Genomic DNA, 15837 nt, shown 5'->3' on the forward strand with positions numbered 1-15837 from the left:
CTGCCCAATCTGTAACTTGGGCGTTGAGGATGTTAAACACTTGCTTTTTGAGTGTACGCCTGCAGTGGAATTATGGAAATTGCATGTTCATACCATCATCTTTGATGTGATGCACGTTGATGGATTGAGTTCGGTAATCATGGAATGTTCCTGGAGCACCTAATGTTACTCTTCCAGAACTGCTGGCCGTCAGTGCATGGTACCTTTGGTGTATTCATCAGCAACGAAATCATAGTGAGACTGTCCCACCTCTAAACAACAGGCGCCTTCCAGAAAATGTATCGCCATGCTGTCAAAACGATGGAAGAAGCCAGACATGGGATTTGTCAAACTCAACGTCGATGCTTCCTTATTATAAGGGATACACATGGAAATCTTGTGCCAGCTTCATGCGAACATATAACTTTGTCTCTGACTATTGCTATGAAAGTTTTGAATTGGCAAATTCTATTAGATGCAACAACGTTCGAGCTGAATCAGACTTGCTGGAGGTTATCAATGCATGCTAGGGTCAGGAAACTTGATGGAACGTATCAGCTGCTATTTTTGCGAGCATCATCGACACTGCAAATTCGATTGGGAATGTCCAATTTAATCATTGTCCAAGGGACTCAAACTCTGGTACATGAGCTAGCGAAGCACTCTATTACGTTTATGGCTACATGTAATTGGGTTGATGAACCTCCTGATTTTATTTTGCCCTATCTCGTGGACAATGTAACTATTCTTTAAGCAATAAAGCGAGACATGACGGCGTTTCCTAAAAAAAGCACCAAGTGTAATTGTTGATATAAAACCTGTGGCAACATTTTTTTTTTAGGGAAACTGCGGAAACATTTGTGGTGTGCAGCATTTGGTGGATGAATTCTGTTATAGCCTTGGTTTCAAAAAAATAATTATGTTGTAGCCTTGTAGCTATCGGACACCGATTAAGTGTTCGCTGGCGGGTTTTTCCGTTATTACTGTAACTATAAGGTCACATTCAGAGTGTTGCAAGTAATGTCTGAAACGGAAATGGCAATCTTTGTATGATATGGTACAGTAGTAATCAAACTTGCTTGCGCTGAGGGTACAGGGTGACTTTTTTTTTTGAGGAAAGGCCATTATGGCTAGCTTGATTGATTAATGCATAAAGATACATCGTCTACGAGCTTGCTCACCAGACAATCTGGAGGCTCGTCGGTTCAACTAGAAGAAAGTTTATTACAATAACTAAAATTAGTTAGCACATGTGCCGCTTGATTTGCTGATCGAAAACAATGCTTAAAGTTGACCTTCCCAATCAAGGTAGAGATGTCCACACATTCCGCGAATATCGCTGCCGCCGCGTCCCACCAAGTACTCTGACCGGAGCAGCAGTTGATCACCGTTAGAGAGTCGGATTCCGCTTCAACTCGCTGGAACCCTAGGCTATTTGCCAAGTTCAGTCCGTCTCTCATCGCATTGCCTCTGATGTCATTGCGTCCGCTGCATATGGGATAAACTTACATTGAGCTGCAAAGAAAATACCTCGTTCATCTCTAATAATTGCTGCCATAGCTCCAACTCCTTGATCCGCAAAAAAGGCCGCGTCCACATTAAGTTTGATGAACTTTGGGTGGTTCTTCCTTCGATTTGGGAAATCTTTTATCATGTCAATAAACAGGCTCAACCACCCAACAAGTTTGGGGGACTGGCTAGAAAAACCAACGAGTTTGTTTGGCGGCCCAACCACCCAACGTAAATGCTGCCGTGCGTATACCGTCCATGTTGCGTTCGGCATTCCCTAAACGGCGCCCGTTACAGGCATGGGTGCAAACGGGCGCACACACCCCGCGGCGCACTGGGCTGGCCCATTACGTGTTTTTATTTTGTGTCTTAATCCGCAAAAAAGGGCGCTACCAGGATTCGAACCCTAGTATTCGTTCTTCTTCCTTTTTCCTTTCTTTGTTTACCTTTTTAAACTTTTTGTTTTCTTTTTTCTCTTCGTCTTGGCACGATGAATTGGTTCGTAAATACATGAACATTTTCTTCAAATTGATCAACTTTTTTCAAAATCCATGAACTTTTTTTAAAAAATTGATTAACTTCTAGTCAAATTCGATGAACAATTTTTGCAATTTGGTGAACTTTTTTCAATGTTGATGAACTACTTCAGATTTGACGACTTTTTTCCCCAATTTTAATGAATTTATTTTCAAATTTGATGAACTTTTTTCACCTTTTTGTAAACTTTTTTCCAAATCCGATGACTTTTTTAAAAAATCGTGATCTATTTTTCAAAATTGATGAATTTTTTGCAAAAACGGTGAACCTTTTTTGAATTTTGATGAACTTTTCCAAAATCGATGAACCTTTTTTGAATTTTGATGATTTTTTTTTTCAAAATCAATGAACCTTTTTTGAACTTTGATGAACTTTTTCAAAATCGATGAACTACTTTCAAAATCGATGAACCTTTTTTGAATTTTGATGAACTTTTTTCAAATCTGTGAACTTTTTTTTGTCATGATTTGTGAACTATTTTTAAAAATTGATAGACATTTATCTCAAAATCGTGAACTCTTTTTCAAAATCGATTTTTTTTAAAACAAATGAACTTTCCTGTGATTCATGGACTTTTCCCAAAATGTTTTCAAAAAAAAATAAAAATCAAAGCGAATTACGCAACTACAAATGTGCTTATATAAGTTCGCCCTGTATTTGCTCATTAGCGCAAAGTAGGTGAGGTGGTAAACACACTGTTCTATGTCCTTATGGCGCGTGTTCGGTCCATGAGGAGAACCATTTTTGCGGTTGTTTTTTTTCGCTTTTTTCTGGCTACCCCTTCGGGCGCCAGTACCAGAAACCAGCGCTGAGAGCGCCGGTTAGGAGCTCCCGTTGCGTTCCGTTAGTCTGCAGGTCGGTACATGACTTTGTGTCCGTCAAGTGCCAAACAAACGTCCAATGTTGATGCGGGTCCGCCCCTGTACTATATGGGCCGGATAGTTCATTCTGGACAACGTATACACTCGATAATACCTTCAGTGGCCTCGATCCCAATGCGAACGGATGCCTAGCGATTCCGTGAGCAGGTGTGCTCGTTCGCTCCTATGAATATCCGCCTGCATGTGGACCTTTTGCTCACTAGATATTACTGTTGAATATCTGCAGAAGAAAAGGAAGATTACCATAGAATTTTCTTGACATAACAAAAGAAAAAATACCCTGGCTGATATCTTATCAAAGAAATAATAATTTTGAAGGAAGATGGTCAATATTTTGATGCAAGTTTCTTTAAGAACTCTGCCTTGTAATTTCAAATAAATCAAGCATTAGAATGCAGACGGTTGGCACAACCCAATTCTAATAATTTCAGAAAGTATGCAGCCCAGTATTTCAATTTTCTCATTAAAAATAAGCACTAGCTCACGACGCCTTCCAACATTTTGAAGCAGCAACAGTATGGAATAGAGTTGAAAGCAAATTCGACTAGTGCAACAGTCAAACCAAGGTCACAGACAGCACACGTCATATTAAGACCATTTAAGTCACAAACTTGGCTCCTTAAATTTGACCTCTACGTTGCTCACGTAAAGTTTCTCGTTCCACTCCTACCTTTTATTCCTCCAGTAGAATCTAACGGAAGATAGATGGGTAACGTAGAAAAGTTTAAACAACACAAGCGCAAAGTTTAATGTGGAGAGAGCAAGGTCCCTACTTATGGCAGCCGGAATGCAATCTAAACTCCCTTAATTTTTGTATACAAGGCCACTTCATTTTTCATGTCAAACTTTGACTTGTAATTTTGGTCAACAAAATATGGGATATACGTCATCAAAATTATATCAAAAGTTCTTTGAAAATGTGCATTAATGGCATGCTTTTTGTGGCATATAACTCACAATTCGTTGATAAAATTAATGGTCAAAGTTTGACATAAAATATGAAGTGGGCTTGTATACAGAAATGGAGGGAGTATCAGTTTAGCACCATCCGAATGTTATGTTAGTCAGCATTAAATTGGCAGACTTATTTAGGGCCAAATCAAATTTTATTTGTAGACAAACAGTTGGGTTTCCAACTTATAGTTAACAGAAAAGTTTTCAACGAAATGCTTCTACCCTATAAATTGTATGCTATACTACATCGTAATGACCAAATAGGGTTGATAAAAAATGTACCTGCATAGCTTCCTTGAGTTCTTTTGCTTCATCATTGCTACTGAAATGGTCACGGACAGGCTTGAAACAGAAAAAATGAAAATCAGAGTTAAGTGTTATTATGATAAAAACAAATATTTGAATGTATAATTAATAACTACTATAATGCTCCAATAATTCTAGAATATAAAGCACATTTTGTCGATCACATAAGCAAGGTAAAAAGAACAACCTTCCCTCAACAATTAGGACTAATCACTTAAACTCACAGACATGCATAAATGCAATGTGTCATCGTTCACATTAATGAGGGGAGTTGATTCATATGGCCGTATTGGATGAAGATCAGTAAATATTTCTTTCATACTTCATAAAATAAAACCTGTCACCAAAAACTATATAGATATAATACTAGAATAAAATGGCTCTAGTTTAAATAACATGGCTCTAGCTTGTCATCTACCACAAAATTCCACGTCAATTTTGGACAGCCCTTACATTATGCTGAACAAGAACACAAGGGCCGTTAGAAGGTCCTTAGGCATAGCTGAGAAAAATCACTGGAACAGCTGGTAACTGCTCTCCAATTGATACTAACAGGGCAGAAGTATCTATTAGTGGGCATGGTTGGTGGATACCATCAGCTTTTAGGGCAATCCAAAATTAGTACATAGAGAACATGTGAAAGTAGGGTCAAACTGCTTTTCAGATGAGTTACCGGAACTTGCTGGTTTTTTAGAGGTTTGCTTGCTTGGAGATGGGTCAGAGCTTATAGGATAAGAGAGTTGGTTATAAAAAGCCTAACCAGATATGGTCAAATTCTAATGCAAGGATAAGAGAGAAGATGTTCTGAGAGAGAAGACAGAAAAGGTTTCTTTCTTTTGTTTTTGTGCCAACCAGAGACACCATCAAATAAAGCCTTTGATTTCTTCCGCTTTATGAAATTTCATGCATTTTCCGCATGCAATACCTTCAGGCTCTAGTTCACAAGGAATTGAGTCAAACATTTATATCCAGCTGGTTAAAAAGCTCAACCAGAAATGGCCATAATCAGATTCTAACGTAAGTTGTAGGCCAAAAAGGTTTCTTCCTCTGGTTTTTGTGCTGACCAGGAACACCGTCAAATAAAGCCTTTTGTTTCTTCCGTTTTATAAATTTTCACGCATTTCGTCCTTGTACCATTCTTCAGGCTCTCTAAGAACGAAACAAGTCAAACCTTTATATCTAGTCGATGATTAGGTGACATGGGGAGGACATGCACAATACTAACTTGTACTAATGTCTAGCACAAATTATACAAGGAAGGCGCCAAATAAAGGTCCAATTGTCATCCAACGAACGAAACGAACCTAGAAAAGGGGCACAAATGAACAATACCACTAGGCTTCTAGGTTAATACTATTTGATTTAATATTGAGACATTGTGTCAATCATACGCAAAATCTTTTGATCGATACATCCATTGATATCAACGGAACTTTCAAAATCAATCAGAGAAATGACAAAACATACATAGAATAAGAATCACTGCAAGTTAGAAGACAGATAAAGAAAGTTACCTGCAACATCATATTTATTGCCTTGACAAGCGCCTGCTTCACATCAATTGGATGCAAAGCGCCACTTTCATAATCAGCAGCAAGCTCTTCCATGCACATGAACGTCCTGCATAGAAGTTATCATCAACCAAATCTACATGATAATATATTGAAAGCCTTCCTAGAAATACATAATAGCAATGACTGAATGATATAAGTGTACATTCCACTGGTTTATTACATAAATTCAACGGGAAACAAGAAGAAATGTAACTTGGCAGCCCAACTTACTTTATACCACTGTTCTCTACAGTCTGCAGCACCTCAAATTTTCCAAACCAAGGTAAGATAATATACTTTATGTACTCCAAACACGGATTACATTTTGCATTTTTAAGAGGGCAGAAAGCATCCTCTATTTTTGAACAGACTTCTTCCTGCAATAAACAAAAGGCAACTGTTGACATTGTACACAACATTAAACACAAAAAAAAGATGGTATTGACAGCAAATCAGCAATCAAAACTACATTTCTAACAATAAATAAAAGAATTCCTATCACATCTAGGATGAAGTTATAGAATCCAAATATCACCAGTTAACTATGTTGGACCTTTATCTTGCAAACGTAATTCTGCAAGAACTCATCTTCACTACTCCACTTAAATGAGTCATAAATCATCCTACAGATACCATTGGTACTAAAAATCATCTAGCGATGTGCTAGGATTTAAAACATCCTACAGATACATTGGTTTAAAAAATCAAATAGCATTGTGCTACAACTAAAAAGCAATGTCTAGCAATATTAATAGTACACGAAGATTTGCAAGGACATTTGACCCCCACAACTTCACAACTCATATGCAACTAGACCAATAAACAAGGACCTTTGTGAATATCAGAGCTCAGAACTCACAGTCTTCCATGAAGATGGTCCATCTTGTATCGTTACAACCCCCAAATCCAGGATGCTCTAACAAATTTGGTAGCACATCTGTATTTTAAGTTAAGGGTACATGTATGTGTACGCAAATGTATTGTAAAAAATATGGAAAATAAGAGAGCAAGTATAACACAATTATAAAGATACTGTTAAAGAAAGCAATTGGTATAGTTTCCCTCTCGATGTGCTTGCAGTACTGCCTAGCTAATATGTGCCCCCCATGCTGATCCAAGTTCAAAAGCCAAACGTCCGCCTGCAGTTAGAAAGGTTTTTATACACCCGCAAAAAGAAAGATTCTTATGCAAGCATTCCAGATAAAACATAGAAATACTGTATTTTAAGTTGAGATACTTTGTCTATATTAAAACCCAAAGCAAACGACACCAACTTTAGCCTTCATCCTGCAAGTAAACAAACGAACCTATGCACGCAAGAAGGCATATTTAGATGCAAGTTCAAACATGCTCCCACTAGATAACCTAAGCAACACATGACCTTGCAAAGATATGCTTTGTGTCAATATAACCATTACAAGTCGGATCATATTGAGACACCAGTATTCCAGGTTTGTTAGAGACAATTGAGGCTCAGTGCATATTTGGCTTCTAGTATTTTTGATAAAATTAGCATAACCATAGGCAGAGGCCAGTAGAGAATAGAAGAAAATGTTCTGGGAGCCCAGCAAGCAACAACTTTATGAAGTACTCTAACCTAGCAGACATACAAGGTCTTAAAAGATATGATGTCAATTTAACTATTTAACGTCACAACATAAAGACACCAGTATTACAGATTTGTTTATGCATTATTTTTGGCAAAATTAGCTTAACCATAGGCAGAGGACTTGTGTACAAACATCCATAGAGCAAGGTCAGTTTTCTCAATATGATTTTTTGGGTAAATATATTTAGCGACTCAAAACACCTCTAAGCACACATTTATTTATTCATGATAAGAATCTCTGACTAATGTCTACAAATTTATTTAAGAGACCATATGGCGCCTCAAAACAAATCATCCTTAGAAATAATTCAATTATCCTGAAGCAGTTGTAAGCCTTTCCCTGCAGTGTATATTCGGCTCATGGGTTTAATCATCCTTTAGAATCTTAGAAACAATTCGATTCTCCTGAACCAGTTGAAAGTAACAGCTAATTCATCCTCACCAATCCAGGATGAAGAAACACTCCAGCATCAAGGACTTTTAAATTGAATCAAGAAAGCAGAACGGCCCAAAACAGAGCAGGCCAAATTTAGCAGCCTCACAGGGAGCGATAACTCAAGAGACCGGCTGGGGCGAGAGAAGCAGCAGGATGACGGAGGAGGGGCCGGGCAGGAGCAGAAATGTCTTCGCGCCTTGTACAGGGAAAAGGGCCCTCTTTGAACCCACAGGAGAAGGGGCTCAGGGCAATATTTTGGTGCCTCCCTAAAATAGGGGTTGTGATTGGATCCCAAGAGTATGTTTTTATTCTTCGGCCCCAATAAACTGTAATCCCTGCTGGTGATGGCTCTAAGAGAGGCAACTTGTAAAGCACCTCGAGTGCAACTATGTGTCTTAGTTAACTGGGCAAAAGCATCAGCAGAAGAACAAGAACAACACCTCTATCATAAACATTAATGCAATCGTCTCAACCACCAATACAAGATGCTTAGATCATCTTTACCAAACTCCACCAGTTTAGACAGGTACAGCTGAGGTCACATGTTACACATCCTAATCCATGGCGACACGGTTATTAGAAATTATAAAATTCTCGATGGTAAGTTTTATCAGAAATACCATTAGTAAATTCTTGACATTCATACAACATAGGGAACTGGATAACATGGAACATGAGTATGCTGGCGGGCTGCCCAACTTTTGCTGTTCTCCGTCCATAAGCTGGACAGCAGTTGTTTTTAAAGATTCAACTAAAATATTGTTGCACGCTTGATGCTGTTCTAGCTGCCAAGTACTTAGTGCAGTTTCAGCATACAGATCCAGTCATGTTGGTCTATAGTTCTATATACTTTGCTTTTGCTTGCCAATCTTTCTTATATACTCCCTCTGTCCCATAATATAAGAACGTTTTTTACACTACTATAGTGTCAAAAACATTCTTATATTATGGGACGGAGGGAGTATTTCTTATGGAGACAGACACAGGATTATTTGGTCTTTGTTCTAACAATTCAGATATCCAAGTACTTGAGGTCTTGGTTGTTACTTCCAATGCAATCAGGCCAAGCTAACAAAAATCAACAGCAACAGAAAAAATTAAAATACAGACCTTCTGCAATAATATACCAGCGCTCTGCAAGCAAGGATTAGCTATTTCAGCAGCTGAAAATTCTCTGGACATATAAGGATCAATACTTCCTTGACAACGCATGCTTAGTACACAAAAAAAAGGAATTAGCATGTGAAAACATAAACTTAAACAATTCAATAATATGAACATAAAGATACCTTGGATCTTTTGATGCATAAACACGAAGCCAACTCTTTATTCTGCTCAGATCGCTTTTTCTTGCAATATCCATTGCAAGTGACCAGTATTCATCTGTTTTGCAACTTATTTTATCCGACAACTGCACGACCTCAACCCCACCAAGGTTCATGCCAATTGCTTTCCAAACCTCAATATTATACCGGCCAATAGTCTGAATATTACTTAGATCACTACCAACCTTCATCGTGATCTGAGGGTCCATTCGAGCAAACCAATCTGCCATCAATAGTTTAACTTCGAAACCAGCTTTAACCATCTTATTAACATTACTTGTCATTGAGATCCCCTGTGCACAACAAGGATAGTTACACGCAAATTTATCGTAAACATCATATATAAGCTCCAAAATGCTCTCATGAACAACTACATCATTGACAATAAAGCATACATATATCATCTCACATACATATCGTTAAAGTGTAAAACAGAGGTAGTGGCAAAACAATGGACTGAGTAGTGCATGGACTGAACAAAGGAAAGAGTAGGGGAAAATACTAAAAAGCAACCATGAAGAACAAAGGGCATGATCAGCACAAAATCCATGAGTCCTAAAGGCCAATATTAAGTTGGACTCATTAAAAGAGTACATTCAATATGATATACAAAAAGGAAGAGTAATATAGTAGAGACATATCCTGAATGTGACTACTAGACCCCATTTTTCATGAAAATAAAGATATGAATGACAGTAACACAGGTTTCTTTTTGGTAAGTCTGAGATTGAAGATATGATAAATGGTTGCCAGCAGGTATCATTTGAATTCACATGATTGTTTCAGCGGATATAATTGAGCATGAACGATATTATCATGGCAAAGATTTTGCCAAAACCATAGTATTGCAAGATTGTTGGCACCTGACATCATCTTAACTCTAGATATTTAAATGTTCATACACCAGTGACAGATTTTAGATTCCTGCAAGATTTTAAAGTGAACAACATCTATTAACAGCTCTAGTGATTACAAATACACACACACACCCCACCCACACACCCACATATATACATATTGATTCACATACCTGGGTTATATGCATCCAGGGGGAGGGATCACACCAAACATAACAAACAGGGACAGGTATCTTCTTCAACAGCACACTGAGCTCATATTCACTGACACAATCCCCAATGCTCCTCAGTGTGGCCAACTTTTGATCAAAGCTTCCACAAACAGTACCAGTTGGTTCAAACATACAGGCTGACGGAACGCCCCTGTTTTCAACCAATACACAGAACAGAAAACATACAAAGATTACAATTGTTTCCCCTTCTAGGGCATCTTTAATTCAAATGATTTTTATAGGAATTCTAGAGGGTTGGAATACTTAGGATTTTTCCTGTGATTGTCGTTTGATTTGTGGGATGGAATCATACAGGATTTTTTTTCCCAAGAATTCTTTTGTGATACATTCCTATGATGCAATCAAACAAGCCAAAATCCTGTGGGGTTCATATGGTCATGACACTATGATCCTATGGTTTTCTGTTCCAGCATTTATGGATTCATGTGATTCAAAGAGCCCCCTATTGTTTTTTAGGGATTTGATTATCTGGTGGTCCAAACAATATTAACCACTCATTCATTCTCATGTGATTATATAGTATTATTAAATGGTCAATATGAGGGTAATAATGACTAAGTACAGATCATAAAATACCCCCTCCATTCCCGTGAAAAGCTTTCTTCCAAAATTTCCCCTCGGTCCAACCTGCCAGGCTAGTTTAATACCCCTGCAGGCCAAGGGCGTATGCCACGCTTATTTTAATGTCATGCATGCCAAGGGTGCATGCCACGCTTATTTTAATGCCATGCATGCCACCCTAGTTTGACTTACCAATGATTGATAAATTAGCTGGTGCGCTGTGGGCGTTGATTGGTGCATGCAATTCATGATTAGTGGGAAATGGAGATATTAACTGAAAAGTTGGAAAGAAGGATGTGTTTGATTGCGACCAAAGTGAACCCTAGCATATTTTTGGTTGTGAGCACAACACTGGCTTTTGCTTGGATAAAACTCCACTACCAACTCTAGTCTGTTTTATCAAGCCAATGTTGGCCAATCTATTGGCAAGCAAAACCTCAAAAAAATTGGCTAGCCAACTTTGTTGTCATGGCAACCTTTAGCACAAACTAAACATACCGCAAAACGTTACGAGATTTAGATTAATTGAATATAGTGTAAATTCAAGACATATTACAGCTCTAACCATGTTTCATCTGGTGATCAATCCACGAATGCCAATAAAAAATAAATAGACACTAGAAGGAAGTACATGCTCTCTTCATGGGAAGAGAGGGAGTAGTGCATAATTGTGTAAACAACAGGTGTGGCATAATTGAATGCTCTCTACAAAACAATTTTAGCCGTACAACAATTTACCATTTTCACTCAAAGCAAGAGTTTATTGTAAAAAAAATGGAAACGATACTACCAAACGAAGTCTATTTTAATGAAAACTCTAATGTTCCTAAATTTTATGGACTTTCCCAATATCGACGATTCCTAAGATAATAGCTATTATTATTTTAAGTTACCTATTATTTGAAGTTAGCCGCCACGGTGTCGGGGGTTCGAATCCCTCCTTGCCCACAACCTTCCAAAGGGGAAAGGGCCTTTACTTTCCCCCTGAGGGTAGGAAAATCATGATCGGGATAGCGGACGTAAAGCTATTGAATTTAGGTATGCTCTTTCCTTTTGTCGAAGTGGAATCGTAGAACAGAATGACTATGGATCTATAATGATTCAGCAAATTAGGTCCATTAAGGTTTTATTAGTTTATTACTCGAAACTAAATCAAGGATTTTCAGATACTTCCTTTGTGGAATAAGATATTGGATCCTCAAGTGATCTCTTTTTCTTGTTGCTTCATAAGGTTGAATCGAATAGATTCAATTCGCGTTATAAGAGTAAAATTCCGCGGGTCCTTTCCGCTCTAATAATCAGATAAAGGGGGGTAAGGACCCGCTAAGCTCCTACTTTTTCATGTTTACAATCTGGTCCCCAAGGTTTTTGAGTCGCCGACTAATCGCCAATTAGTCACCGACTAATCGCCTAGTCGTCGCGCCGTGACTGGCTTGCGCGGGCGACTTGGCTCGCAGAGCGAGTCGCCCGACTCGCTGGCTCAACAGCGATTTTCTGCGATTAATCACTGCAATTAGTCGATTAATTGACTTGCTGGCTCGACAGAGAGAGGGAAAGGGAGGGAGCTCGGGAGGAGAGGAAGCCATGGCGCTCGCGGCCGTGACCTAGGAACCGCCGCCGCAGCTCGCCGGCGACGCACCCCCTTCAGATCGACGGCGGCTGGACCTCCGCGGCGACGGCTGTGACCTCGAGCGAGGCTGCGGCGACACAGACTAAGGCGGGGGAGGAGGAGATGAAGCTGAAAGCGGGTGAGGCTGGGGAGGAGGCGGGGGAGGGAGAGGAGGCGCCGCCTCTCCTCGCCGGTGGCGCAGAGGAAGAAGTTCGAGGGGAGAGGCGCAGATGAAGGAGTGTGGGCTGGCAGCGCTAGGTTTAGCGAGTGGATGAGGGCCGGGAGTGGTTAGCTGGGCCGTGCTGGGCCTGTTCGGCCTGATAACTTTGCTTATCTGGCATTAATGGGCTATGCAAAGGAGGGAAACAGGTGCGGGAGTGCACTGTACTGCCATGGCGACTTGGAGCGATTAGTCTAGGCAAGTCACTGACTCAAGCCAGCAAGCTACTAGCTGCAGCCTTGGCGACTTGGCTTAACTCGGCGACTCAAAAACCTTGCTGGTCCCTCTGATTACTATAGAGATGAACCCAATCCAGAATATGAACCATAAAATAAAACACCTACTAAACCAATCACAGCAATACCAGCTACAGTACCTATCAGCCAAAGTTAAGACTTACGAAAATTGCTTCTGTTTTTCTATTATTAAAATTATTTTTCATATATAATTCAACGGAAGTAGTTTTCGTAAGTCTTTAACTTTATTGAAATCCCTAAAAAGGCTTATATCTAGGAACAGAGGGAGTAGTATATACTACTAAATCGTACATAACTGCACAATTTGCAAAAAAAACTATCAAGAAAACACGCTGTTTATGAAAAAAAATTGTCAGGAAATTATTACTTGTGAAGCCCCTCGAAAACATTGCTTCAGTAATCTAATCGGAGAGGATTCCGAATCCCTCATAGGCTACTGACAAGTAAAGCTATTGCTGCGACACATGACGAAGTGTGACAAATAAAATTTACCTGCTATGCTCTTGGGGAAAACCATCAGGTGAGACTGGATGACCATGTAGCTGGTGAGCCTGATGATTCCTATCGAACTGCAAAAGGGTACCAAACGCGCGGTGTAAGGCCTGCACGGAGAGATCTGCCGAGAAACTGCTCTTGTAACCACCAAATGCCCTCGACAACATTGTTAAGACCTCCGCAAGGGCCAAACCCGGAGACAACAGTCGAATCTGGCGCCGCCCCTAGATCAGCATGCGTTCAGTCGCCGCCGTCGAGGAGCTATGAAGGTTTTTCGCTATGGGGAGGAAGGGTTAGGGTTAGAGAGGAGGCTAGGGTTGTGTGGTCAGACTGGGAAAGCGAATTCCAGCCCAATTGCCCGCTAAGACGCCTACATGGGGTGGCCCGGGTACCCTAGAAAAATATGGGGTGGCCCAGGTAGCCCCCTCTCGTTCGTTAGCCTGCTCAGCTGGCTGGTTCTCCCAAGAGTCTCCGGAGGTTATTAACAGGACGTTCATTGTTTTGATTCCTAAGGTATCCAACCCAACCTCCCTCACTCAATTCCGTCCCATAAGCTTATGTAATGTGATCTTTAAGATTATATCTAAAGTTTATGCTAATCGGTTGAAGAGGATTTTACCGGAGATAATTTCGCCAGAACAGTCTGCGTTTGTGCCAGGTAGACTCATTACTGACAATATTATAGCAGCATATGAATGTCTTCATTTTATGAAAAGAACGAGAAGTAAGAACAATGCTTTTTGTGCACTAAAAGTGGATATGATGAAGGCCTATGACCGTGTAGAGTGGAACTATCTCGAAGCTGTGATGTTGAAACTTGGTTTTAACCAATCTTGGGTGGAAAAAATTATGCAGTGTGTTTCGACTGTGTCCTTTTCAGTACTCCTGAATGGAAGGAAACTTGAAGATTTTCATCCAACAAGAGGCATTCGACAGGGAGACCCCATATCACCTTATCTTTTTCTTCTGGCAGCAGAAGGGCTCTCTTGTCTGTTAAAGGCTCATAGCACGGACGACAATGTTAGGGGAGTGGCAGTAGCCCCAACTGCACCACCAGTAAATCATCTTTTATTTGCTGACGACTGTCTCTTGATGTTCAAGGCGAATGAGGAGGGAGCCCATACAATTATGAACATTATTCAAAACTACTGTGATGCTTCGGGGCAGAAAGTTAATCTCGGGAAATCTAGCATTTTCTTCAGCAAGGGTTGTCCGAACGATAAGAGGGCTTTGATCAAGGGAGTCTTGAATGTGCCCAACGAATCTTTATCTGAAAGGTACTTGGGACTGCCATCGGATGTTGGGAAATCGAAAAATGGGACTTTTAAATATATAAAGGACAGATTGTGGAACAAGGTCAAGGGCTGGATCGAGAAATGCATGGCTTCCGCGGGGAAGGAAATACTCATAAAATCAGTAGCTCAGGCAGTTCCCACCTTCTCCATGTCATGTTTTATTTTACCAAGAGGTTTATGCCAGCAAATCGATACTATGTTACGCAAATTCTTTTGGGGAAGTAAGAATGGTGAAAGGAAAGTGGCTTGGGTGTCATGGGAGGTTCTCACAATGCCCAAATACCAGGGAGGGTTGGGATTCAGAGATTCAGAATTGTTTAACTTAGCGATGCTAGCTAAGCAAGGATGGAGACTAGTCCAAGATCCTACCTCTCTTAGTGCGAGGATTCTAAAGGCCGTCTATTATCCAGATTGTGAAGTTATGCAGGCAGAGTTGGGGAGCCATCCTTCACAAGTCTGGAGGGCAGTATGTGCGGGCATCTCAGTTCTGAAGCAGGGTTTGATCAAGAGAGTGGGCAATGGCCAATCGATCCGGGCATGGGAGGACTGTTGGCTTCCGCGTGATTTCATGCTGCCAGCGCTCCATCCGAGAACACCTGATGCTCCTGAATGGGTTTCAGATTATATTGATGAGCACTCGCGGTCATGGAATAGAGAAAAAGTTAGGCAGTACTTTCAAGCTCCTGATGCTCAGATAATTCTTAATATCCCTTTGAGCTTGCGAAACATTCAGGATTCCTCAGCGTGGCACTATGAACGCAGCGGGATGTTTACAGTGCGGTCTGCTTACAGGATGCTCTCTGACACAAAGCGGAGGCGGGAGGACTGGCTGGATGGTAGGCCTTCTGCGTCCAATACATTAACAGCTCAGAACCATTGGAAAAAGTTATGGAGAATTAAAGTCCCGAGCAAAGTTAGAAATTTTGCATGGCGTTTAGCGCGTAACTCAATCCCTACTGAATCTATCAGAAATAGAAGGAATATGGCAGACTCGAGTGCTTGCCAAATCTGCAATAATGCTGAGGATAATTGGCGGCATGCTCTGATTGATTGCAACATGGCCAAGTGTGTTTGGTGTCTAGTAGATGAGGAGCTTGTTGAACATATGATTGGGATCAGATCAAATGATGCTCGGTTTTGGCTAATGGAACTAGTGGATACTCTGAAGGAAGATGAGGTTGTCATAGTGCTAGTTACTCTATGGGCAATTTGGTGGGCACG

General features: G+C 40.3%; 1 protein-coding gene across 2 annotated transcripts; it reads right to left on the reverse strand.

The window, feature by feature from the left end:
* Positions 1-1094: 1094 nt before the first annotated feature.
* Positions 1095-13683, reverse strand: LOC123104208 (tyrosine--tRNA ligase 1, cytoplasmic). Of its 2 annotated transcripts, XR_006450200.1 has the most exons (11): positions 13319-13683; positions 10120-10309; positions 9054-9382; positions 8875-8977; positions 6753-6858; positions 6579-6656; positions 5951-6116; positions 5681-5786; positions 4143-4202; positions 3001-3126; positions 1095-1467 (listed from the first exon to the last, which is right to left on the reverse strand). XR_006450200.1 is itself a non-coding variant. In XM_044525970.1 (10 exons), the coding sequence occupies exons 1-10, from the start codon at positions 13486-13488 to the stop codon at positions 3106-3108; spliced, it is 1329 nt and encodes a 442-aa protein (XP_044381905.1). In that variant the 5' UTR covers positions 13489-13683; the 3' UTR covers positions 2662-3105. The 2 variants fall into 2 exon arrangements, 1 of the variants encoding a protein (XP_044381905.1); XM_044525970.1 differs by lacking the exon at positions 1095-1467 and having other exon boundaries at positions 2662-3126.
* Between the last annotated feature and the right edge of the window lie 2154 nt (positions 13684-15837).

The sequence above is a fragment of the Triticum aestivum genome, chromosome 5A (assembly GCF_018294505.1).
Source record: "Triticum aestivum cultivar Chinese Spring chromosome 5A, IWGSC CS RefSeq v2.1, whole genome shotgun sequence".
NCBI classification, from domain to species: domain Eukaryota; kingdom Viridiplantae; phylum Streptophyta; class Magnoliopsida; order Poales; family Poaceae; genus Triticum; species Triticum aestivum.